This window comes from Entelurus aequoreus, linkage group LG15, assembly GCF_033978785.1.
Source record: "Entelurus aequoreus isolate RoL-2023_Sb linkage group LG15, RoL_Eaeq_v1.1, whole genome shotgun sequence".
NCBI lineage: Eukaryota > Metazoa > Chordata > Actinopteri > Syngnathiformes > Syngnathidae > Entelurus > Entelurus aequoreus.
This window is the reverse complement of record NC_084745.1, coordinates 33,491,277-33,517,237: the sequence shown is the minus strand read 5'-3', so window position 1 is coordinate 33,517,237 and position 25,961 is coordinate 33,491,277. Positions and strand designations below refer to the sequence as shown.

At 37.3% G+C, this 25,961-nt stretch overlaps 1 protein-coding gene across 1 annotated transcript; it reads left to right on the top strand.

The window, feature by feature from the left end:
• pck2 (phosphoenolpyruvate carboxykinase 2 (mitochondrial)) lies at positions 1–25,961 on the top strand. The gene is made up of 12 exons (XM_062021240.1): positions 1–187; positions 260–480; positions 12,173–12,373; positions 12,438–12,622; positions 14,491–14,561; positions 15,164–15,299; positions 17,192–17,379; positions 17,445–17,607; positions 17,679–17,894; positions 21,185–21,322; positions 23,846–23,941; positions 24,015–25,961. The coding sequence occupies exons 2-12, from the start codon at positions 449–451 to the stop codon at positions 24,482–24,484; spliced, it is 1,896 nt and encodes a 631-aa protein (XP_061877224.1). The 5' UTR covers positions 1–187; positions 260–448; the 3' UTR covers positions 24,485–25,961.

Below are 25,961 nucleotides of genomic sequence, written 5' to 3'. Positions count from 1 at the left end.
TCCACGCTGTCTGCGAGGTCTTCCTATACATTTTTACTGCCCCTGCTGCTGTAGGACCTCTGGAAACTTGCGTCAGCCGCCACTGCTTTGCAGAACAATGGGGATACAACTTACATGGAAGTAAAGTGTTTGTGGATATATTCCGTGAAGGACGTCATCCGGGTGCATGTTTTACGAAAGAGAGCCGGTGCGTTGAAAGGTCTTTTCTTACGTGGGGAGGTTATTTGTTAATCGACCCATCTATTTTTTTTTTTTGCAGGGTTGACATTAACGTCCAGTGTGCTGCTGCCATCAAGTTGTCCGTGCGAATGTTCACGCTGAACAAAGTGCAAGGTCCTCTCCGAGTTGAGATATGAACCGTGACTCTCTCTAAACTGTTGAACTTTTCAGCTAGCGTTCACTTTTGACTCATTAGTTAGTTTTACTCTACTTTTTTTTGGCACCGAGAATGGCTTGTCTTATCCTGGGAGCTATACGAAGGTAAGCGAATGTATATGTGTAGTATGTTTATAACATTTTTGTACCTCTAATTTTCACAAACTTGCCTTTTGATTCATTCAATAGTGACTGTGTATTCAGATTATATAGAATAATACCCTGAACGCTCGACTCTCACTGCTCATATTTAATAACTTTGTTTTATATTTCACGGAATTTCTAAAATATAATGCAAATTTAATAAAACATTTTTACATATTATTTATATTTGAAAATATATATTCAGCATGTATATCTCTTTAATTACTTATTATCAAATACTTTACTTCATTACTAGTCAACTAAATTTTACCAAAGCTAAAAGCCCAGACTGAACTTCTACCTCTCGGTTGTTACTTACCGGTAGTGTATAATGTCAATGTAAGCATTGGTCATGTCTTTATATAGCTAAAAAAGTCATGTATTAGCGGTCCACCCGGGGTCGGGACCCCGGGTGGACCGCTAGCCTGTGCATCGGTTGGGGACATCTCTGCGCTGCTGACCCGTCTCCGCTCGGGACGGTTTCCTGCTGGCACCACTATGGACTGGACTTTCGCTGATGTGTTGGATCTACTGTGGACTGGACTTTCACAATATTATGTCAGACCCACTTGACATCCATTGCTTTCGGTCTCCCCTAGAGGAGGGGTTACCCACATATGCGGTCCTCTTCAAGGTTTCTCATAGTCATTCACATTGACATCACACTGGGGTGACTTTTTCCTTGCCCGTATGTGGGCTCTGTACCGAGGATGTCGTTGTGGCTTGGGCAGCCCTTTGAGACACTTGTGATTTAGGGCTATATAAATAAACATTGATTGATTGATTGATTGATGTATTTAACATAAGCAATATGTCACAACAGGGTTATGTTTAAGAAACACTGCTCCATACGACAGGGTGTGTTTTGGACATTTTGCGCATCCCGGCTGCCGGCAGGACTTGTGGGATTCGTTCCTGGGTGTGATTTTAGAAAATGTTTGGACTTTTGGTTTCTTTTTTACTTTTCTTCCCCGCCTTCCTGTGCAAATTGTATGGGTGTGTTTTGGAGCACTGCTGTAAAGCAGCAACAATCAATCAATTATAAAAGAGAGTCACAATTTATATTTTGTCGCTTCAATTAATCGTGCAGTGAATGTGAGCGATAAAAATATCTAAAATTCGTAATGTATAAAGTGCTCGAAACTTTAAATACGCTGACATATTTTCCACTTGGCCTTTGCAATTGAGTGCAGACTAGAGTGGTGGTGTGTGAGTGCCGTGAAATGCATGACAGCGAACAGCGGAAATTATTATGTATTTTTTTATAAATGCATACATTTCAGAAGTTCAATTTCCATTTGGATGATGTGCATTTATTAGGAAAACACAATGAAGCTTATGGCAAACAGAAACATTTTTTATTACTTAGCATTGCGGCTATAAAGTGATTTATTTGATTATTCGATTAATCGAGCAAAAATAATCAAATACTAGAATAATCGATAGCTGCAACCCTACCCTGCTGTTCTTAAGAACCTACTGCCAAAACACTAGCCAAAGATGGACATTTTAATCATAGAGGTATGTTAAAAATGTCCATATCTCGACTGTCTTCATTCTTTCTCTTTGCTTATTCTTCCTTTCAGGCTTTGTGATGACTCTAAAGTGATCATTTGGAGGAAATGTGAGCTGTTTGTGTGTGTGTGTGTGTGTTTAATGTCAGGAAGCTCATGATGTTCCTGTGTCATTATTTTGTTTGTGTTTCTGCATGAGGAGTTGTTGTCACTGCCCTATTTGTTCTGTGCAGTGAAGATTGTGCCTGATTGATCGTAGATCAATGAAGTGTGCTGAGCAACCAATGTCTTCCTTGAGGTTGGCGAATGGTGACCTTTTTGTTGTTGTTTTTTTGGTAATGTTGTCCGATAACTGAGATTCTTTTGTCTCATCATGTTTTGTTAAGCCACTTGTCGCTAGGCACAATTAGACCCAAAATAATTTTCACTTGCTTGCATTGTAATAAGGGGTTGTCCCGATCCGATCACCCCTACAGTATATCAGCAAAAAACTATGGGATTGAGGGACGTAACAATTAACGGTATTGAATGTTAGTATAACCGTTTTAGATTCAAATGATCAAAAAACTGCGATTGATAACTGCACTTTGATAAACTCATGGACTGACGGGCGCTAGCTTAAATGCTAATATGAAAACAAAAGACCTTGATTACTTTCGCCATTAAGAAACATACCCCAATCTAAATTTATATAAACACATTACTGTCTGAGCAACAATTAAGATACTTAATTTTGCACATTGAACCTACTAACTTTGCTGTAATAACGCATAATGATCATTATAAACCCAAGAGTAATACAAAACCTATATGTTTTTACGGTGCGTTCAGGACTGCTGAACAGAGTAGGGTGCCACAATGCCAGCCAGGAATAATAAATGATAATGGATTTTAATTGTTGGGCACTTTTAAGTGAAATAAATCTTGAACCACTACAGTACAAACCAATATTTAAAACAATAAAAGCTTAGTCATTAAACTAGATAAAATGCTAAGACTAAAACACTATCAGTGACGCATAAGAAACACAAAACATTATTCATTCTAGTTATTTACAAAATACTTAGTAAAAATATTTCAGTGTGTATACAAATACTTTTTGAGCACATTCAACAATACCGCGATAATAATAACCGTGATAGTTTTGGTCACAGCAACTGTGATATGAAATTTTTACATCATTACATCCTAATCGTATTATATCTGCTTGCATCTAAAATCTCCGATATAAACACTCCGTTTGCCTGTAACATCTCATTGTCTTCCAATAAGCACACCAGGTTGGTCTTTTGTTGTTGAAGTTATTTACATAAGGTAAACATGGTCGGTTATAGGATACTATGAGTGAGCAGCTATACAACAGCTAAGCACACAATAGCACACAAGCTAGACATACGTAATAAGTCTCTTAATTGAACAATATTGCAGGCTAACACCACATTTGTCAATACAAACAAGTATCTAATAGTTACTGTTGCATATTACTTACAGACACAAAGCTCTAACCTTCAACCTAAAGACAGTATGAGTCCATTCCGGGCAGTTAATAATAAATAAGTGTGTTTCATACCCACCGTTGTTCTCTGTTTAAGTCATTCCACTTGATCAAACATTTTCTAACATTTCACATGACAAAATATTACATGTACGATTTGTGCTGATATTGTATCAGATCAATATCAATATTGGCCAATACTCCAGCAATTGGAAGAAAGTAAAAGTAAAAAAAAAGTTGTATCGGGACACTTCTACTGAGCCATTTCTGGCTCTACGGTTATCGTCACACTCCTTTCTCTCACGAGGTTTGTTGATGTCACATGTGATGCTGGTTTAAACGTAATACAAAATAATAATAAATTGGACCCTTCCTGATGCAACCTATGTTTTAGTTATTTCCAACATTTCCTCAGCAGCAACCTTCTGCACTAGGGACTCTGCTGTGCCGCGGCTGCTGTGACTTTGGCTCATGGGTCATGTGGCCGTGTGCCCTGGGCCAGAGTCGTTGCGGTTGTGGCCCTTCATCATGCAGCTCCTGGTGCACTCGGCTCCCTAAGATAGTGTTTGCTCACCTGGTTCCTCCGTGCTCAGCCACATATGTTTTTACATTACTTTTATTGTGTTTGTGTGTCACGGAGGGAAATGGGAGTTTGGGGATCGGATTGAGTGACTGGGGCTAGAATTGTTTTATTTTTTTTAATGTAAATCTATTTGCTACATTTTATATGTAGAAAAAGTGCTGTATAGGTATAATTTGATTGATTGAGCCTTTTAAATGTTTTGTCGTGATTCAGTCAGATAGCAGTCATGTGACGAGTTACCGCCATAAGTGGCCGATTGTTAGCAGTGATAATTGATTTATTGTGTGCACAAAGTTTAAGTGTTTAATCTGATTAGACAAGGGTTATACCAGGATGCTTTTGCACAGAAACACGTGATGTAGTCTTCTGTTCAGCGAGTTCACACACTCTAGTTTTTAGTATGTAAATGCACAATTTGATTCATGTATATAATTCAATTCAATTACTGTATAAAATGTGTAAAACATGCAAATATAATGTATGCAAAGATAAAACACATACATAATATCCCCGCCATTTGTTTTTGTTCTTTTTACATACATTTTTAAATGAAACTTCCCAACAATGTAAAAAATTAACAGAAAAATAATGATATCAGTTACTTTATTTCGACACGGTCTACATTAGGTTTTAATTTAAGGTTAAAAATGCAATTATATTGACAATATACTGTATAATAAAATATTTAAATGCAAAAGATGTTGCCTTTAAATGTGATAACTAACTCTTTAGGTACCTATCGATTTAATTACAATTCAGGGGCTACAAATCGATTGTTAATCGATTTTTGGTGCATTTTTAAAACATTTTTTTATTTGATGTCTATACTGAGAGAGAGCAAATAGATTTTGTTGTTGTTACTAGTCTACTTCATATTCAAGCTATCTTAGAGGTTAGCATGGCTTCTCGGCTACCCCTGCTCGTGCCGCATTTTAGTACCGTTTGTATGACTTTATTTAACATAAATAAATGATATTTGAACGTTTGTCCATCGATTTAGAATCGTCCATGTATAGTTTGTGATAAATCTAAGAATTGATCACTTCCCCCACCCCTAATGATTAACATTTAAATGAGTATTAAATATTATAGAGAAAACAACATATAACAATATGATATTTCAATATAAAACATATAAAAACATAAGCAATGTTAAGTAGGGCTGCAACTAACAACTAATTTGATAATAGATTAATCTGTTAATCTGATTAATCTGTTAATCGATCAATACTTCGATTAATCGATTAATAATCGGATAAAAAAGACAAACTACATTTCTATCCTTTCCAGTATTTTATTGAAAAAAACAGCATACTTGCATCATACTTATTTTGATTATTGTTTCTCAGCTGTTTGTAAATGTTGCAATTTATAAATAAAGTTTTATAAAAATAAAGTAGCCTCTGCGCATAGCATAGATCTAACGAATCGATGACTAAATTAATCGCCAACTATTTTTAAAATAGATTTTAATCGATTACTTGTTGCAGCCCTAATGTTAAGTAATTTAATTGATTAAATCTCACAAACATGGCTGAGTACGAGCCTAAATATATCCATCCATCCATTTTCTACCGCTTATTCCCTTCGGGGTAACGGGGGGCGCTGGAGCCTATCTCAGCTACAATCGGGCGGAAGGCAGGGTACACCCTGGACAAGTCGCCAACTCATCGCAGGGCCAACACAGATAGACAGACAACATTCACACTCACATTCACACAAGTTAAAATTGTTATTAACATCAGAGTAGTTTTATTTAGGACTTTCCATGCTTTATTCTTCATTTGCGTGTATTTTTTGATGGAGTTTAGTTTGGCTTTGACAGGAGTTCACTGTATAAACACAGAATAACCTGCTCTTCAAGCTGCAGCAAAAACAAGCCCTAAAAAAATAGAAAAGGCTGTTACTTTATTCTCTCCTTTTTTTTGCACTGGTTTCAAGATAAAAGCGCGCTCATCAATTTTTAAACACGCGGCATGTTGACAGTCACCTGTTCAAAGGTAGTTTGAACCCAGGGGCCACCATTCAACTCTTTTTGTCTCGTGCAGGGCGGCATATGCTTTCCCTTTCACAGCTTCCAGTTTTCTTTTGAAATATATTTAGGACAAGATGCCCTAAAGTGATGGAAGTAAAAGCTATATTTCCCTTACTGAATAATTGAATAAATATGGTAAAAGCATCCACAATATTAGTTTTAAAAAAAAACATCGATAATAATAGTAGTATATCAGCAGAAAAAAAATTGCCCTTTGGGATTTTAATTGCAAAAATGCAATTAAATTGATAAACAAATCCTATTGAAACCTCACAGGCAAGAAACAGTCTACATGATTTGTTGGGGAAAATTCACAGCTGAAAAAACAAACACACTTGCAACATAAAAAAAAACGAATGATTAAAATTTGCCTTCATGAATAGAATTATGTAAATATAAATTACAATTAAAAATAAAATATTTTAAACTGCGCAGGCAACACAATTTAAAAAAATAAAACAATTACATATTAGCCTGCCAGCAAAAGAAAATATATAAATTAAATATATTTTTCAGTTTGTAAAAAACATAATGGTAAGAAAATCACAACTTGATTTTCAAAATGTTTTAATACTGGGATTAATTTCTGTCATGTCACTTTTGTAGCCATTTGTTGCTAGGCAGAATTTGTTTGCAAGGCCCTGCTCTCATGCGCCACACAGCAGAAAGGGCAGGGATAACTGGCATGAGGACAAACAGCATATCCATCCATCCATTTTCTACCGCTTGTCCCTTTCGAGGTCGCTGGAGCCTATCTCAGCTGCATTCGGGCGGAAGGCAGGGTACACCCTGGACAAGTCGCCACCTCATCGCAGGGCCAACACAGACAGCATATACTGTATATTATTTCCTGTATGTATGCATTGAGATATAGATTATATATATATATATATATATATATATATATATATATATATATATATATATATATATATATATATATATATATATATATATATATATATATATATATATATATATATATATATATATATATTAGTTTGTGATAGCCATTGTCGGTTAATGCTTTTTAATGCCGGACATAAGCAACCATCATTTCTTGCTGACACTTTATTTTTAGTACCCTGACTCATCAGCAACTACCAGAAAATTATTTGTCTACATGTACAGTGTGGAGGCCCCCCCCCCACCCCCCTCAAAAAAAAACCCCATTAGTAATCACCTCCATTACGGAAAATAAGATGCATTTATTAGTATCTTAAGTATCATTATCAAGTAGGACGAGGCTTAACATGTTACACACCGAGAGCAAGTCTGAAGTAGGAATGCTAATAGCTTAGCTTGCTTTATACAACATAAGAAATAAGTGCTAAGTAGAAAGTATGCAGTTATTACCAGGAAATTAAAAAGTAGATGAATAAGAGTCTCGAGAGAGGATCATTTAACAACAACTTTTAGCGTGTCAGCATTGTCACAGTCAGTACACCACATGTAAGAGGAGGGCGAATCGATCCATAAATTGGTGGTGTTGATACCAAGGATAGTATATGGTTGATACCAAAGTGATTCGGTCGATATTTATAATTTGTCAGTCATTTTTCTTGACATTTGTGTTAGCTTTTACAAAAACGAGGAACATTCTCTGGACACAGAACTTTGAGGGCAAAAACCAAAGTATTTAAAAGAGTAATATATAGTAGTTTTTACTTTGTTAATTATTTGTATACTATTGACTTTGTTTTTCTAAAACAATATGTAAGAAAAGAGAGTAAGGAATTACTTAAAATATTGAGTCGATATTGTTCAACTGTCAATAGCACCCACAATGAATACTTAAAAAAATGTAGTGTTTGTTATCATAATTGGTATCGGCCGATCTCACTAATAAATGATGGGAATCGGCAGCATAAAACCCTGTTTGGAACATCCTTATTTTTATGTGGGGAAAAAAGGGAAATCTGTCTTTTAAGTTGAATGAACCCTGATTCTATTGCAACATACACAGACACACATTTGTTGTGCTGCTCCCAACAGAGAAAAGGTCCTCCCTCTGCTTGCCTCTTTATTGTATAGAATGTGTCACACTCTGCTCTGCATTAACCACAAACACACAGCATGGACACCTTTTGGAGCGCTTGCCTGTTTTTGGTTGTGATGCGCATCGTTCTGCATTCAAACTGTGACCAGTATTAACACCCCATTGTGACTTTATTGGGTGACATTTTGCAACCCAGAAGATTTGTAATTATTGTGCATGCTAATATGTATGCAACATTTTTATTTATTTGATCTTTGTCATTCTTGTATAATGGCCAAAAATACCAAAATGATTCCTCCCACCTACAAACATTGTAACCCAGAGGTCTACAACAGGGGTCCACAGAGGTACTGCAAGGGGGTCATGACATTTCCCGTTGATTTGACTTTTTTATAATATTTGTTTTAGAGATGTCCGATAATGTCGGTCTGCCGATATTATCGGCCGATAAATGCGTTAAAATGTAATATCGGAAATTATCGGTATCGGTTTTTTTATTATCAGAATCGTTTTTTTTTTTTTTTTAATTTATTTTATTAAATCCACATAAAAAACACAAGATACACTTACAATTAGTGCACCAACCCAAATAACCTCCCTCCCCCATTTACACTCATTCACACAAAAGGGTTGTTTCTTTCTGTTATTAATATTCTGGGGCCGTACTTATCAAGCTTCTTAGAGTGCCATTTTACACTTAAGTCCTGAGAATTTGCGAAATTTAGTCCTACTCTCAAACTTAAGAATAAAAGCTTTTTATCAACGTTCTTAAGTCTAAGAATCACTCCTACTCTCCACGATATTTAAGAGACCTTCAGAGGTGTCTTAAGTGGTTAGGAGTTGCCAGCAGGGGATGGCACTGAGGCGAGAGAGACGTGCGCGAACGTTCAGGGAACGGAACAATGTTTTTTTTTTTTTGATGACGAGCAGCTGATCAAACGGTATCGTTTAGACAGAGCGGATATTATTTTTGTCACAGATTTAATACTTTTCCATTCCTTGTTGATTTCTGCATGTGTCTGCAGTGGGCTAGTATATATAGAGCCACCCACACCAGTTTCAAATTAGTTGCCTAATTAATGAATTGGAAAGAAAATGTTATGACAGTAGCGTATGTGTGTGGCCGTGAGGTGAGTGACGTCAGTGAGTGTGTGGGCGATAGAAGAGAGGGAGCGGTAGCGTGAGTGCCGGCGGGGACTTGTTTGTTTTGTATTATTTTGCAGTTTATTGTCAAAATATACACTCCCATTGTCCACTTAAATATTTCCAAGATATTTCTTTATTCTTAGACAACGGATTCCCTTCCGTGATTGGTCATTTCTATGGACACAGAAATGACGTCACCTAAAATTCCGTTTACGGCACATAGTAATGTCGTAATTCAGCTCTGAGTGTGACACTTAAGATTCAGTCCTACACTTCGCTGAAAGTGTGAGTAAGACGCTTGATAACTAACTTTTAAGTGCAGTTTTCAGCGAAGAATTTATTTACTCTTAAGTCAACTCTTAGCAGACTTCTTAGGAGTAATTCTAAGAAGCTTGATAAGTACGGCCCCTGGTTCCTACATTATATATCAATATATATCAATACAGTCTGCAAGGGATACAGTCCGTAAGCACACATGATTGTGCGTGCTGCTGGTCCACTAATAATACTAACCTTTAACAGTTAATTTGACAAATTTTCATTAATTACTAGTTTCTATGTAACTGTTTTTATATTGTTTTACTTTCTTTTTTTATTCAAGAAAATGTTTTTAATTTATTTATCTTATTTTATTTGATTCATTTTTTTAAAAAGTACCTTATCTTCACCATACCTGGTTGTCCAAATTACGCATAATAATGTGTTAATTCCACGACTGTATATATCGGTTGATATCGGTATCGGTTGATATCGGTATCAGTAATTAAAGAGTTGGACAATATCGGCATATCGGATATCGGCAAAAAGCCATTATCGGACATCCCTAATTTGTTTATATTCTCCATGCAATTTTTCCGCTAATTGAAATGTCTTTAAATATACATAAACACTCCAACACTGTAGTGTAGCTTGAAAATAGCAGTGGAATGTCCACCCTACTCCTTTACCTTGAAGTTTTCTACTAAAACCTGGAATAAAAAAAATATTTTTTTAAATTGAAAATTTAGGATTGCTTTCGATTAGCGCGCTCATGGTCAGTTTGGGATTAGCGTGCTCATTGTTAGCTAGAGATTAGCGTGCCATTTGTCAACTAGCAATTAGCAAAACAGTTGTCCGCTGGATTAACACGCTCATTCTCGGCTAGCAATTAGCGTGCTGGTTGTCAACCAGCAATTAGTGCACCAGTTGTGAGCTTTATTAGCATGGCAGTTGTCCGCTAGCAATTAGCGCACCAGTTATCAGTTAGCAATCAGTGCGCTAGACGTTAGCTAGCAAATAGCACGCTAGTTGTCAGCGAGTCATTAGTGCGCCAGTTGTCAGCTACCAATGAGCGCTCAAATAGTCAGCTAGCGATTAGCACGCCAATAGTCAGCTAGCGATTAGCGCATCAGTTATCAGCTAGCAATGAGGGCACCAAAAGTTAACTAGTGATTGGTGCGGCAGTTTTTAACTAGTATTTAGGGCACCAGATGTCAGCTTTATTAATGCGGCAGTTGCCAGCTAGTGATTAGCGCTGCAGTTGTCAGCTAGTAATTAGCACGTTAGCTGTCAGCGAGCAGGTAGTCATCTACCGACTGGCGCACTACTTGCTAGTTGTCAGCTAGCGATTAATGCACCACTTGTCAGCTAAAGATTAGCGCTGAACTTGTCAGCTAGCAAATACAATGAATGCACCTATTGTCAGTTAACAATTAGCACACCAGTTTTCAGCTAGGGATTAGTGCGCGAGTTGCCAGTGACACTATACTTTATAATTTTGTTATCTTAGTATTGCATAATAACAAAGTACCTTTAGAACCAGTTTACTTTTATAAGATAATTCGTTACAAGACATGTACTGTAATTTCCAGACTATAGAGCTATATAAGCCGCGCCCACTAAATTTTAGGGGGGAAAAATATTTCCATATATTAGCTGCACCGGACTATAAGTCATATATATATATATATATATATATATATATATATATATATATATATATATATATATATATATATATATATATATATATATATATATATATATATATATATATATATATATATATATATATACATGTTGTGAAATGAGTTATTTTCACAGAAGTATTCTGTAAATGTTTATTTACATACCTTAATTGTTCAGAAGTAAAACGGCTGATACAACAAAACCGAAGTCATCGTCATGGCCCCACTAGCTGCGGAATGTAGATCTCCAATCAGCTAAACCAACTCAATAACTTCACGGCGAGGTTTTGGTGAATTGAATTGAAACAATAATAAAAGAATGTCCTAAGTTAATAATTTTAACACAGACACTCGTAAACGTTTAAGCATATTAGCTAATGCTAACGACGCTCTCCTGATTACATCACAATAGCGCGTACAAATGTGCACGAAAACACTCCTACAGACATCACACATGGGATGGTTTAGTAAGTATGAATTGTTTTAGTGATGCTGTAAAACTTACAAATGTTGCTTTCGGTGATGAATGAAGAATTTATATGTGTAAAAACGCTATGGACGGCTGGAAGACGGAACGGCACTTCTACTTCCAGTTGAAAGCACTTCATGGAAGGACACTGCAGCACCTGCAGTGAGCGGACTCGACCAAAAGATGGAGCCATAGCGCAAACAATAACACACCTTTTTAGTGTCTTTGCTTGTTTTTTTGGTAATTTTTTAACTATTTGCATTTTGGCCGACAGCAAATAAAAAAATGTTGATTAGCTGCACCATTTACTAAGCTGCAGGGTGCCAAGTGTCGCAAAAAAGTAGCGTCTTATAGTCCGGAATTTACGGTAAGTAGTTGGTACCCGCTCCAACTGTCCATCAGTTTGGGGTCCTTGGCTTTGAAAACGTTTAAGACCACTGTTCTTACCCATATGTTGTCTTTTCAGAAGGGGGGCCATCGGGGTCCGGTCCCTGTCCTCCATCCCCTCATTGCCCCCTGCCGTGGCAGAATTTGTCAAGGGTGCGGCGGACGAGTGCAAGCCCAGCGGTATCCATGTGGTGACGGGGACGCCGGAGGAGACGGCCACCATCTTGGCAGGCCTGGAAAAGGAAGGGATGGTCAAGAGGCTTCCTAAATATGACAATTGGTAATTCCCGTTTTTATTTATATGTTGCTATTGTGAGCACACGGCTCATGCAGTGTCTTGACAGTTGGTTGGCGCGCACGGACCCGAAGGACGTGGCCCGAGTGGAGAGCAAGACGGTGATCGTGACCAAGAACCAGAGGGACACCATCCCGATTCCTGCCGGAGGGGTGAAGAGCCAATTGGGCAGCTGGATGAGCGAGTCGGACTGGCAGAGGGCGAGAGAAGAGCGCTTCCCAGGATGCATGGCGGGTACGTTGGAAAGCGCACATCTCTACACCTGCGTGAAAACATACTGGAAATGTGGGGACCAGGGGTGTGAAGTTAAACATGGACTCACTTCTCCTGTCCAGTTGTCTTGTCAATTGATGGAGATTCTAGTACAGGAGTGCCCAAAGTGTGGCCATTTGCATCCCGCAGCTAATTTTTTAATGGCCACAGTCTAAAAATACTATTAAAAAAAAACAAAAACAGTGGAATAAAAGAGCAAACCGCTGAAAATGTATTGACAAAAAGTTGCAATGTTGACTATAATAACACAAAGCTGCGATGCAGACTTTTTTCTTTAAAGCTGCCGTTACTCAAAAATAATAATGAATCAAAATCAATGTTGTAATCGTTTTCAAATCAAATATTCCACTTTGAAATATTTGGTGGGGAAATATTGCATAATTTGTGTGTTTGACAAACATAGCATAAAAGAAAAATGTATTTAAAAACATATAACGGACAGATCTGATTGTTAAGCGTTGAAAGTAAAAAAAATCAAAAATCAATGACATTTTTATGAGTAGAGCCTTTTTGGATCCCCAACAATTTTAGTGGGATTTCTTTTTTTAGAAACTGTCATTGCTCCGAAAACAATCCATCCATCCACTTTCTACCGCTTGTCCCTCTCGGGGTTGTAGGGGTGCTGGAGCCTATCCCAGCTGCAGTGGGGCGGAAGGCTGGGTACATCCTGAAAAAGTTGCCACCTCATCGCAGGGCCAACACAGATAGACAGACAACATTCACACTAATAATGAATCAATGTTGTTATGAATTATTGACCTATTTAAGGCTCCAATTCCTTCATGTCAAATATTGAACTTTGAAAGTCTTTTAGGGAAAATATTGCATATTTTTGCCATTAAAAGCAGGGTTTTGACAAAAAGGGCATAAAACATAAAAATACAAATAAAAAAAATAACTTCATATGGGCAGATAGACTTGCAGTTGATCTAAATATTTAGGCATTGTATTAAAAAAAAACATATGACTTATTTTTAACATTGTTATGACTGAGACCCTTGTAGGTCCCTGGGACCAAAGTTGTGGAGAGCCCTAAAGCAATGGTTCTCAAACTTTTTTCACCAAGTACCACCTTAGAAAATACTTGGCTCTCCAAGTACCACCATAATGACGAAATGTAAAATACATTAGCATGGTAGGCCTAAGTATTCATAAAAAAACAAGGCATAGATTTTATTTAACAAGTATATTTAATATTTTGGCCACTGTGACATTACACACAGTTTGAACAGTCATTGTGTTTGAATGTGGGAAAATAAAACACAGTACTGTAATCAAGTGTTTCTTTGGCATACCACAAGATGGAAGGCTGTGTAACACAGTTTGAGAATTACTGCTGTAAAGGTTAAAAAAAATCTTTATATTGTATTGGTTTAAAAAAAAAAAAGTATCAAAATGATTTTTCAGTACACGGCCTTAGTGGAAAAAGTTTGGACACCCCTCTTCTAGTCGCAGCAACGCCACACATTCAGTGTACAAGACGGGAATAGCCCATCCATCCATCCATCCATTTTCTACCGCTTGTCCTTTTTGGGGTCGCGGGGGGTGCTGGAGCCTATCTCAGCTGCATTCGGGCGGAAAGCGGGGTACACCCTGGACAAGTCGCCACCTCATCGCAGGGCCAACACAGATAGACAGACAACATTCACGCTCACATTCACACACTAGGGACAATTTTTAGTGTTGCCAATAGCCAGTGCAGAAAAGTGTGCAGATTTAAAGAAATATTATGTAATTTAAAAAAAAAATCTGTTATGTGTGTAAAAGGCATCTACCATATAAATCTATTTTAATGTTGTTATTTTTGGTTCTCTTTCTCCGCTCTCCAGGTCGCACCATGTATGTCATTCCTTTCAGTATGGGTCCAGTGGGTTCCACTCTTGCCAAGTATGGCGTCCAGGTAGACTATACATTCACAGCCACATTTTTTTTGACTGTGCAATAAATATATGACCTGACTCTCGCCAAATCCTTGTAGTTCGCTGAGCTCCACACAAGGATCTTGTCTCGACGGCAATGCAAACTCCTTCAAGATAGCAAAAAATAATGAACCAATCAGGATCGCCGGGCGGGATTTCATAGATGTGACGTAGTGCCAAAGCGACTGTTTGATTCAAACAACAATGGCGGCACGCAGCGAGGAGTCCTGTGCTGACATTGATTGACTGTTTTGTCAAATCTATTGCTGCGTTGTTTCAGTAAAATTTCTCTAACTTTACGCTCTGTCGTTATCCAATATGTCGGCTGTTCTGTTTTGGATTTACCAGCGTTGCTCTTATCAGCATCACGGGTTGATTTGGATGTGAGTGGTTGAAGTAGCACGTCATTCAAGATAACGGACAAGTGGTTTATCCAATCACATACAATGATTTTTTTTACAAGGCCCCGCCCTCTGAAATACATCTCCTATTGAGAAGTCCCAGATCCTTGTGTGGAGCTCAGCGAACTACAAGGATCTGGCGATAGTCAGGTTAGTAAATATATGCCTTGCCCTCTTTACAGGTGACGGACTCGCCGTATGTTGTGGCCAGTATGGGCATCATGACTCGTATGGGCACACCTGTTCTCAATAAGCTGGCAGAGGGAGAGGAGTTTGTCCGTTGTCAGCACTCTTTGGGACGACCTCTTCCCCTGAAAGGTACACATTATAACACATGACATGTCTAAAGTGTTAATTTCCCTCATCTGTTTGTGCTCAATGCAGAGATGAATATCAGTGAAACGTCTACATTTGTAGCTATATTTAAAATACGCATTCTTGATTTTGAAAATTCTATTTCATTGACTTTTACACATGCACTTTGTGCTCAAAACAGATAAATAATTTAAATGTCTAAATATATGGCTTTATTTGTTGTGTACAGTCTTTGATGTGTAATTTTAATTGGATTGGCTTTTATGGTCCTCCTCAGTTTGTGCTCAGTTAAGTGATGGACACAAGTGAAACGTCTAAGTTTTGTAACATTATCCATGATGGAGTTTGTGCAATCTTGATATTCACTTCAAATTGAAGGACCTTTGTAAATGCAATTTACATATTCCTGTCATTTTGTGCGCAGTTCAGAGATGGATGTCAATGAAAAGTCTAAATTTCATTATGTAGTTTGTGCAATCTTTTTATTTACTTCAATTGAAGGAAACTTTATACATTCAATTGACATGTTCCTTGTCATCGTGTGCACAGTTTAGAGAGGGATATAAAGGAAGTCTAAAAGTTTGGCCTCATTCATTAAGTGCAGTCTTTGATTTAGTTTGATTGACTTTTATTCATGCAGTCGACATAGTTTTCCTGAGTTTACGCTGAGTTAAGGGATTGATTAAATTGAAATTTGTGTTCGTTTTGTGCAGACATAAGGCAGAAAAGTCTAAATGTGTGTGCTTAAAGTAGATATACAAGTAAGGGGTCTGAACCTGTGGTCTTTATTTACTATGTGCAGTACTGATGTTTAATGTCATTTGACTTTTATAGATGCAGTTGACATGCTGTCTCTCATTTTGCTGTTAATGTACGGATTTATAGTAAATGAGTGAAATGTCTAAACGTGTGGCCTTGTTCATTTAAATGGTTTAAATTTACATTAACTTGATTAACCTTTATACATGCAGTTGACAAGCTCTTTGTCATTTTGTGTTCAGTTCAGTGTCACGTAAAAGGGAAATGTCTAAATTTGTGGCCTCATTCATGATGTGTAATCTTTCACTTAGTTTGTTGGCTTTTCTTCATGCAGTTGGCGTGTTGTTGTTTGTCATGTCAAATACAAGTGAAAAATCAAATAAGTGACATGTCTAAATTTGTGTGCCCAGTGACATACTGAATAAGTGGTCAATATTGGTGTTTAAATCAATTGGATGGACTTCTGTACATGGAGTTGGCGTGTTTCTCCTCAGTTTGAGGTTAAATATAAAAATATTTGACCGTATTTAATTTATGTTGTCGTCTGTGCAATCTTTATATATACTTTTAATTTGAATGACCCTCATACATGTCCCAGCAGGCACAAAACATTGATAGAACGTTAATTGTACATGTCCTTTTAAAACTGACTTTGTGCAAAATAGTTGTATTTTTTTAAATTGAGGTAATGTTGATGTCCAACATTGGATCCACGTTATTGTTTGGGAAATTACCCAATTTCAATGGTCAAATCAACGCCACAACCTGACATTGAATAAACGTCGTCAAAAAGTATGTATTTGTATTTGTGTTGTAGAATATTGGTTGGGAAATGACTAAATTTCATTGGTCAAATCAACGTCAGAACCCAACATTGATTAAACATTGTCAAAGAGCATGTTGTTCCAACGATATGTGTAAGTTGCTCAACGTCAGGACCTAATTCAACAAGTTCTCAACGTCGTTTCAATGTCTTGTGCCTGCTGGGTTACTTTATACACTCAATATAGAGAAATAAGTGACATGTCTGTATGGGTGTACTCAACAGAGATATCTAATATTTGCAGTCTTTATATAGTGTTTGATTGTATTCTAGGACTTTTGAATTATTTTTCCTCATGTTGTCCCATTTGCAGCCCCTCTAGTCAACGCATGGCCCTGCAATCCGGATAAAGTTCTGATCTCCCACCTGCCCGACACCCGGCAGATCCTGTCATTCGGCAGCGGCTACGGGGGAAACTCCTTGCTGGGGAAGAAGTGCTTCGCCCTGCGCATCGCCTCCCGCATTGCCAAGGATGAAGGCTGGCTGGCGGAGCACATGCTGGTGAGGATGGCAACTATAAAATTTAAACTGAGACGAACGTTAACTTTAAAATGTTCCCTCCTCAGATCCTGGGCATCACCAACCCTCAGGGAGTGAAACGTTACGTAGCGGCGGCGTTCCCTAGCGCCTGCGGGAAAACCAACCTGGCCATGATGAAGCCATCTCTGCCGGGCTGGAAGGTGGAGTGCGTGGGCGACGACATCGCTTGGATGAAATTCGACAATCAAGGTGAGAAGGTTCAACTTTTCTCCACATGGCGACTTGATCTCACTCCTGTTTATTTTTTCTATTTGCCGCAGGGAAGCTTAGAGCCATCAATCCCGAGAACGGTTTCTTTGGCGTGGCTCCGGGAACCTCAGACAAGACCAACCCGTACGCCATGAGCACTATCGCCAAAAACACAGTGTTTACTAATGTTGGGGAGACCAGTGATGGAGGCGTGTGGTGGGAGGGTTTGGACCCCCCTGCTGCTGGCGTCACTTTGACGGACTGGCACGGAAAAGCCTGGAACAAAGGTATCCTCTGTCTTTGTCATAAGGACACAGAAAATGTGTTAGTATTTTTTTTTGTAATCCGGTCCAGAAAGTCAATGAAACCAAAGCAAATTTTGCCCTTAAGAATTAATTAATACATAAATGAATCCGTTCCAAACAACCAAAACTAATTGTAGAAAACGATGTGAAATACATAAAATGATGAATGAAACATTTAACCATTTCATCTTCATTTAAGACTCATTTTGGCGCTGTTGAGTCATTAACAAATGAGACTCCAGTATGTGGATTTTGTACAGTATCTGGCCAAATATGTTTTTTTCCATCAAAAACTGAATCATAAAAGAAGTGGGGCTTTGAAAAACTGAGGTACCTCTTTATTTTCAAAAATGAAGTGCGAAGTAGAATATTTGAGATGAGGTTATTCAAGCTTTGACTGGATAAGTAATTGATGGTTGATTTTGATGAATGAATAATTTTGCAGCCAAAGAAAGTGGGGGTTTCCCGATACGAGACTTTCTCACTTCTGATATGATACCAATATAGGAGCTTTGAGTATGTTGATCTAATACGATATGAGCACAAATCACATGTGCTTTTGTTATTTTGCAGTGTGGAATGTTCGAAAAAGCTTTGTCAAGTAAAATTAGTCAATGATAGGTATGAAAAACTAACCTATATATATATATATATATACCCTATGTGTATATATATATATATATATATATATATATATATATATATATATATATATATATATATATATATACACAGTATGTATATATACACAGTATGTATGTGTATATGTATATATATATATATATATATATATATATATATACACAGTATGTATATATACACAGTATGTATGTGTATATGTATTTTGAAAGTTCTTAAATTGAAATATTTTAACAAAGTTTTTTTTTTTAATTAAAAAAACACAAACAACACATTTAAAATGATTTGCAGAAGAAACATTATTGTAGATAAAAACATTGTTTCATGTACCTCAAGTAGAAATTAAATGTGCACACGAAAACAACACAAGCATTGTAAACAAAGTAACATGGCAGAAAAAAAAAATATATATATATATATAAATAAAAATACATGTGAAAATTATGCAAGATAGCACTTTATGAACATGGGAGATAAAAAAAATAAATGTAACAATTTTGCAAGTTAGCACCTGATGGCCATAAGACGTAACTGCACTTTTTGTCCATATAGATAAAACTAGTGTTCATGTATGAGATTAGACCTAGCACAGGGGTCGGCAACCTTTACCACTCAAAGATCCATTTTGGCAAGTTTCACAAATTAAAGAAAATAATGGGAGCCACGAAAAAAATGTTAAAATTTAAAAGGAAAAACACCGCATACAAAGCTTAAATTGCTTTGTGCTATGTTAACCAGGGGTCTCAGACACACGCACCGGCACGCACTTTAATATGGAAACTTGATGTTAATGGGGCCCGCGAGTTTTGAATGAATGGCGCTTGATAGCGTCATACTTGCCAACCCTCTCATTATTTCCGGGAGACTCCCGAATATCAGGGCGTGATGGCACTGCTTTTGGTGCACTCTACAGCCTGCCCAAACAGTGTACCTGCTTGACCACATGTAGAATGCAGCTTCAGCTTGCTCACGTAAGTGACAGCAAGGCGTACTAGGTCAGCAGCCACACAGCTTACACTGACGGTAGACGTATAAAACAACTTTAACACTGTTACGTTACAAATATGCGCCACACTTTGAACCCACACCAAAAAAGAATGACGAACACATTTCTGGAAAACATCTGCACTGTAACACAACATAAACACAACACAACAAATACCCAGAATCCCATGCAGCACTAACTCTTCCGCTCAACCGACGCAGGGGGGGGGGGGTTGATGTGTGGGGGGGTTTGGTGGTAGCGGGGGTGTATAATCTAGACCGGAAGAGTTAGGGCTGCATGGGATTCTGGGTATTGGTTGTGTTGTGTTTATGTTGTGTTACGGTGGGATGTTCTCCAGAAATGTGTTTTTCATTCTTTTTTGGTGTGGGTTCACAGTGTGGCGCATATTTGTAACGTAACAGTGTTAAAGTTGTTTTATACGTCTACCGTCAGTGTAAGCTGTGTGGCTGATGACTAAGTATGCTTTGCTGTCTCCTACGTGTGCAAGTAAAAGCTACATACAACATGTGGCCGGGCTGGCACGCTGTTTGTAAATGCTATAGAGGACAATTACTGCAGTGCAATTAGGGCACGCCCTTAATTTAGTAATTAGAGTGAAAATAGGATTATATTTGCCCTGGGAGTTATCTAGGAGAGGCACTGAGATCCATAAGTAATCAGGGGGGGGGGGGGGGGGGGGGCAAGTATGCAGCTGAGCCGCATCAGAGTGGTCAAAGAGCCGCATGCGGCTCCGGAGCCGCGGGTTGCCGACCCCTGACCTAGCATGTTTACCTTTTGTAAATAACCAAGAAAAGAGCAACTTTTTGTGCTTATGGGAAGACATTTAGATGTTAGCTGGCGGTCCAGCTATGCACAAGTAAACACGCTGCAGGACTACTTGTATTAGAGCACTTACGTTGGATGTTTTTTTTTCTCTCCGGCCCCCAAACATTCCCTCTCATGAAAGTGTTATACAATATAATATACACAAATATAAAGTATAAAAAGTTTTAAATTTCACCACATCAGATCTGTTTAACAAAAATCATGCCTGAACCTATTTGTAATTTGTTTACAATTTATATAAGCTGCAAATATGCACTTACTACAGTTAGCCCGTTAATGTTTAAATCATTTTCTTTAACAAAGACCTTGAACCCATCTTCATTGTTTTGTGCACAACCTGTAAAGTTTGACAGAATGACGCAAATTTGATGTTTGCTCAAGCTCCAATGTCCAATGTTGAAATGACACTGTACAAACATGCAATAGAACAAACACAGGCCAGTAGATTGCAAGCAGGTAAACTAAACCCTAAAATATGTCTCCTTAATTGTTTTTAAACACATTTTTTTGATTGATTGAGAAATGATCACAAACATACAATATTGTGCATACAACATCACGTCGTGTCAAAGCATCTTCCTGCTGGAAAATGTTGAGTAAATGGACGAGTGAAGCTGGATTCATAGCAGCAACACTTTTATTCCCCCCTGCGGATAGCGCCATCATCACATTACCATTGAAGGTACATTTTAAAGCAGCATTTGCTGTAGTTGAACAACATTCCCTTCAGTAAATGTTCTCTACAAGTTTCTTCTGCAAAACAATGATGTGTTGTCTGTCCCCCCACCCCCATTGTTACCAGGAAGCGGCACTCCTTGCGCCCACCCCAACTCACGCTTCTGTGCTCCGGCCGATCAGTGCCCCATCATCGACCCACTCTGGGAGAGCGAACAGGGCGTTCCCATCGACGCCATCATCTTCGGCGGTCGCAGGCCGCAAGGTTGGTGCGGCTCTTTGTTGGCATTGTGCCATCGCGTCCGGAAAACATAAGTGGGGTTTGAAAAACTAAAATGTCAGCTTCCCCAAAACTGGTGTAAAAATATACGTAGTGGTACCTCAACTTAAAAGGGCTTTGAGGTAAGCTAATTGTTATGGGTTGAGTTGCAAGTACAAATTTGAGGATCTCCGCCATGAGTTGGAGTAGCAAATGTCACAGTGAACCCAGTTAGAGCCGACCAAAACATCTGCTCTTACTCGCTAGCATGTGCTTATAGCTAGAAAGGATATAACTTTGTTTTCCAAGCATTGAAAGGAAGAGAATCACTGTGAAGGACAGTGCTGAGAAGAAAAGGATGCTATTCATTGAATTAAATAAAGAAATGATCAAAAACATAATGGCGTCGGCAACTTGGAGAAGCAATTGGAGCGTATCTCTGCTAGTCTGCACCATATTGAAGCAGAATGAGTGGATAACGCCAGTCAGGGATGGTAAAATAATATCGGCAGTCATATATCCATGAAAATATGGAACAGCTGCTGATGGTGTGTTTGACGAAAAAGCAGCTCTAAGGAGATACTATAAAAGTTCACTCTCTGAAGAAATGCTGTACATTATTATTACGTTACCACATACAACTGCTGTAGTTGTACCACATTCTATTGTAGTGCTTTATACAATATTTGTTATTAAGAGTTTGTTTTTCTTTTTTAAAGGCATGCTACATGAGCACCAGTTAAATTGATATCAATTAATAGATAGGTAGACTTTGATTTGAGATACAAGTGTTTTGAGTTAAGAGCTCCGTCACAGATCCAATTAAGCTTGTAAATTGAGGTACTACTGTAAAAAAAAGTCCTACTTAATGTAATTCATGTTTATTATGTATATTTCAGACTAAAGTAGTCTTAAAAACATGACTCATTTTAAGTTTTTTTAACCTTTAAAGACTACTATGTTAACATAACTCCATGCTTTGTTCATGTTATTAAATTATCCATTTTAATTCATATTAATTAAATTACAATTAAATACAATAAATTAAATGTATTCAAATTAATATTTGGATTTGTTGCATTTATTTTCTTATTACTATTAATTATTTTATTATTTTTTAAATTCTTAAATATAACTTATAGGTCCTGTAATACATGCACAATAATTGGCAGCAACATTGAATTAATTATTTTTAAATGTTTTCAGTTTTCTTGAGTGTCAAATTTTAAAACTCAGTCACCAAATTATATTATATTATAGTTTTAGGACTACTTCAGTTTAAAATGTACATATTAAACATGAACATATTTGTGTTTTAACCCTTTAAAGACCAGCATGTTAACATAACTCCATTTTTTTCTTAATATTATCTAACAAATATGAAATTATTAGAAAATAAATACATGTAATATTTTTTTTACATTATATTTATTGAATTGTGTTATTATTATTACATTTTTGTTATTTTTATTTTTTTTACAACACATTTTAATAGGCCCTGAAATAGAGTCAATGATTGGCAGCTACATTGATTTTAATATATCATTGTTTTCCCAGTTTTGTTTAGTTTTAATGTCAAATTTAAAACTCACACTTGGTGTACTCAAAAAGCCAGCTTACTAAAAACAAGATATTTTATATTAGTCAGGCATTTAAGATTATTTCATTTTGAAATATATGTATTAAACATGAATTATATTTTTCAATACTTTAAATACCAGCATGTTTACACAACTCCATTTCATTATTCATATATATATATATATATATATATATATATATATATATATATATATATATATATATATATATATATATATATATATATATATATATATATATATATATATATATATATATATATATATATATATATTTAACACTAATTCATATTACCATTGAATTAAATAAATGCATTGAAATGAATTACTCATTTATAATATATTTACTTTATTTAGATTTTTTTTATTAAAATTTTCGTTAAATATTCTTGAGAGGCCTTGAAATAGTCAATGATTGGCAGCTGCATTGATTTTAATGCATTATTTTTTGGTGTCAAGTTTAAAATTCACAGTCAAGGTCCTCAAAAACTGCTGCAAAGACATGAAATATTTTAATAATTTTTTTGCCCACTTTAAACAAATCATTCTTTTTAAACGACTTTAACCAGAGACATATTCAAAATAAATCATCTTTTAGATTTTTCGACCCTTTAAAATTCAACATGTTTACATTACTGAACTGTTTTCGTATTAGGGGAAAAAGCAAAAAACTGATTGATTTTTTTTTTTTTTATCCAACATTGATAGTGACACACACACACACACACACACACACACACACACACGCATACTGACTAAAATTGTTCATATTTATTCAACACAGTGAACTTTTCACAATTATACATTGCTGTCGGAAAGAAAGAATGCAAGCCGTACACAGACTTCTTTAAAATAATTGTTTTTCTACACTAGCCTTTAGAAGACATGGTGGTATGTTTATAATGTGATCCAATGATGATGTCATCAGGAGTTCCTTTGGTGTACGAGTCGTTCAGCTGGCAGCACGGCGTGTTTGTTGGCGCTGCAATGAGGTCAGAGGCCACAGCAGCTGCTGAGCATCAAGGTACAGATGCACTTTTTTAAAATTGTTTGTTTTTTCTATCTGAGGCTGTCAAGATGTCCCCCCTCCCCCCCAGGCAAGGTGATAATGCACGACCCCTTCGCCATGCGTCCATTCTTCGGCTACAACTTTGGCGACTACCTCTCTCACTGGCTGAGCATGGAGAGCCGAGAGGCCCCCACTCACCTGCCCAAGATCTTCCACGTCAACTGGTTCCGGAAGGACCCCGCCAGCGGCGCCTTCCTCTGGCCGGGCTTCGGCGAGAACGCCCGCGTGCTGGAATGGATCTTCAAACGCTGCGGGCGCGCGCGGGACGATGAGGCCGCCAAGAAGAGCACGATCGGCTGGCTGCCGGTGGACGGCGCCATCGACACCAAGGGCCTGGGCGGCGGCGTGGACATGGGCGCCCTGTTCGACGTGCCCAAGCATTTCTGGCAGAACGAGACCAAGGAGCTGAGGGCGTACTTCAGCCAGCAGGTGGGGGCGGACCTTCCAGACAAGGTGGAGGCGGAGCTTAAGGCTTTGGAGGACAGAGTGCACAACTAATAGCCTGACATGATATTCACCTGGTGCTATCACAGCCACTGAGGGAACTCACGCACACACACACTCACACACACAATATTTATTAATATTAATACATACTGTAAAAATATGTGTTAATATTAATAGTTATGTAATAATTAATAGTTGTCAGGGACAATGCGCATTATCAACGTTTTGATATTTCAGTGTTTTCATATTACAATACACCTTTTTTTCGTTTTCGAACTACAGTACTGTAACTACATTTTTACAATATCGAGCGGGCCAATAAAAAATGGCCATCATTTAAACTAATAATCACACACACCAATGAATTGATTGATTGATTCATGCGTGTGTACCTAGTGGGGATTTGCCGATCAATATCGTGCAGTTTTTGTAAAAAAAAGTATGTGAATGCCATCGCAAATCCCCTCTTTAGTCCCCTGATTAAATGTCTTCATACACAGTGTGGAGCCGCTCCTCTAAGATAATAATAATCACCTTCATGATGGCAAATGCATTGCTTTTCTTAGTATCTTAAATTTCATTACCAAGTACTATTATCACTGGTGGACAAGACTGAACATGTTACACACAGAGGAAGCCAATAAGGAACTAGTTTAAATAGTGTGTTGATATTGTTAAACTGTCAATAGCACTCACCATAAATACATGGAAAAATGGGCAGTTAATACATGTGATTGCTATCTGCCAATCTGACTCGTAGATGATCGTTATCGGAATCGCCAGCATAAAACCCTAATCTGAATATCCGTATAACTAACAACGTTATTGTAGGAATTTGTACCCAAAAAAAAGCACAGCGTTATCCAAAGTGCGACTTGCGGGTTTTTATTATATGAACAAAATACTGTAAAAAAATTAAGTAACTCACTTTGTCACCTATATAATATTTTTAAACTAAATTAAAAAATATAAAAATGGACGATTGCGTTGCACTGGTTGGCTGACTAGAGCTGTGTGTTTGTGTGTGCGTGTATGAAAACAGACTTACAGTAGTAGCTGTGGCTCTCACCATTTCAGGGCCATATGGCTAATAATCAACAATGCAATTCCTACCTTGTGTACTTGATTGTGTACTTGATAGTGTACTTGATAGTATTTGCGACGTCTGTGCAGGATGTTAGCGAATGACATTCAGATGCTGCAGACCGCACCGACGATGCTAACGTTTACACGCTGGAGCCAAAAGAGCATCTATTTTCTATAGCTACCCTTTTATCACGTAATTATTTTTAACGCCGACGTTTGGGTTCAAACATGCGCCACCTTGCGTTATTTGATTTTTTTCCATCTTTAAGTAATTTCAGGTAATATTTCTGTGCAAAAATGTGAAATGTTGGACCAATAACAATTTTTTCAGTTTTTTTTTTTTTACAGTGCAATGAATGAATAACTTGAAGTGCCTCTTTTTAGCTCATTTTTTTCCTGATCATGCAAAAGAAATGAGTCATATAATAAAAAAAACATTTTT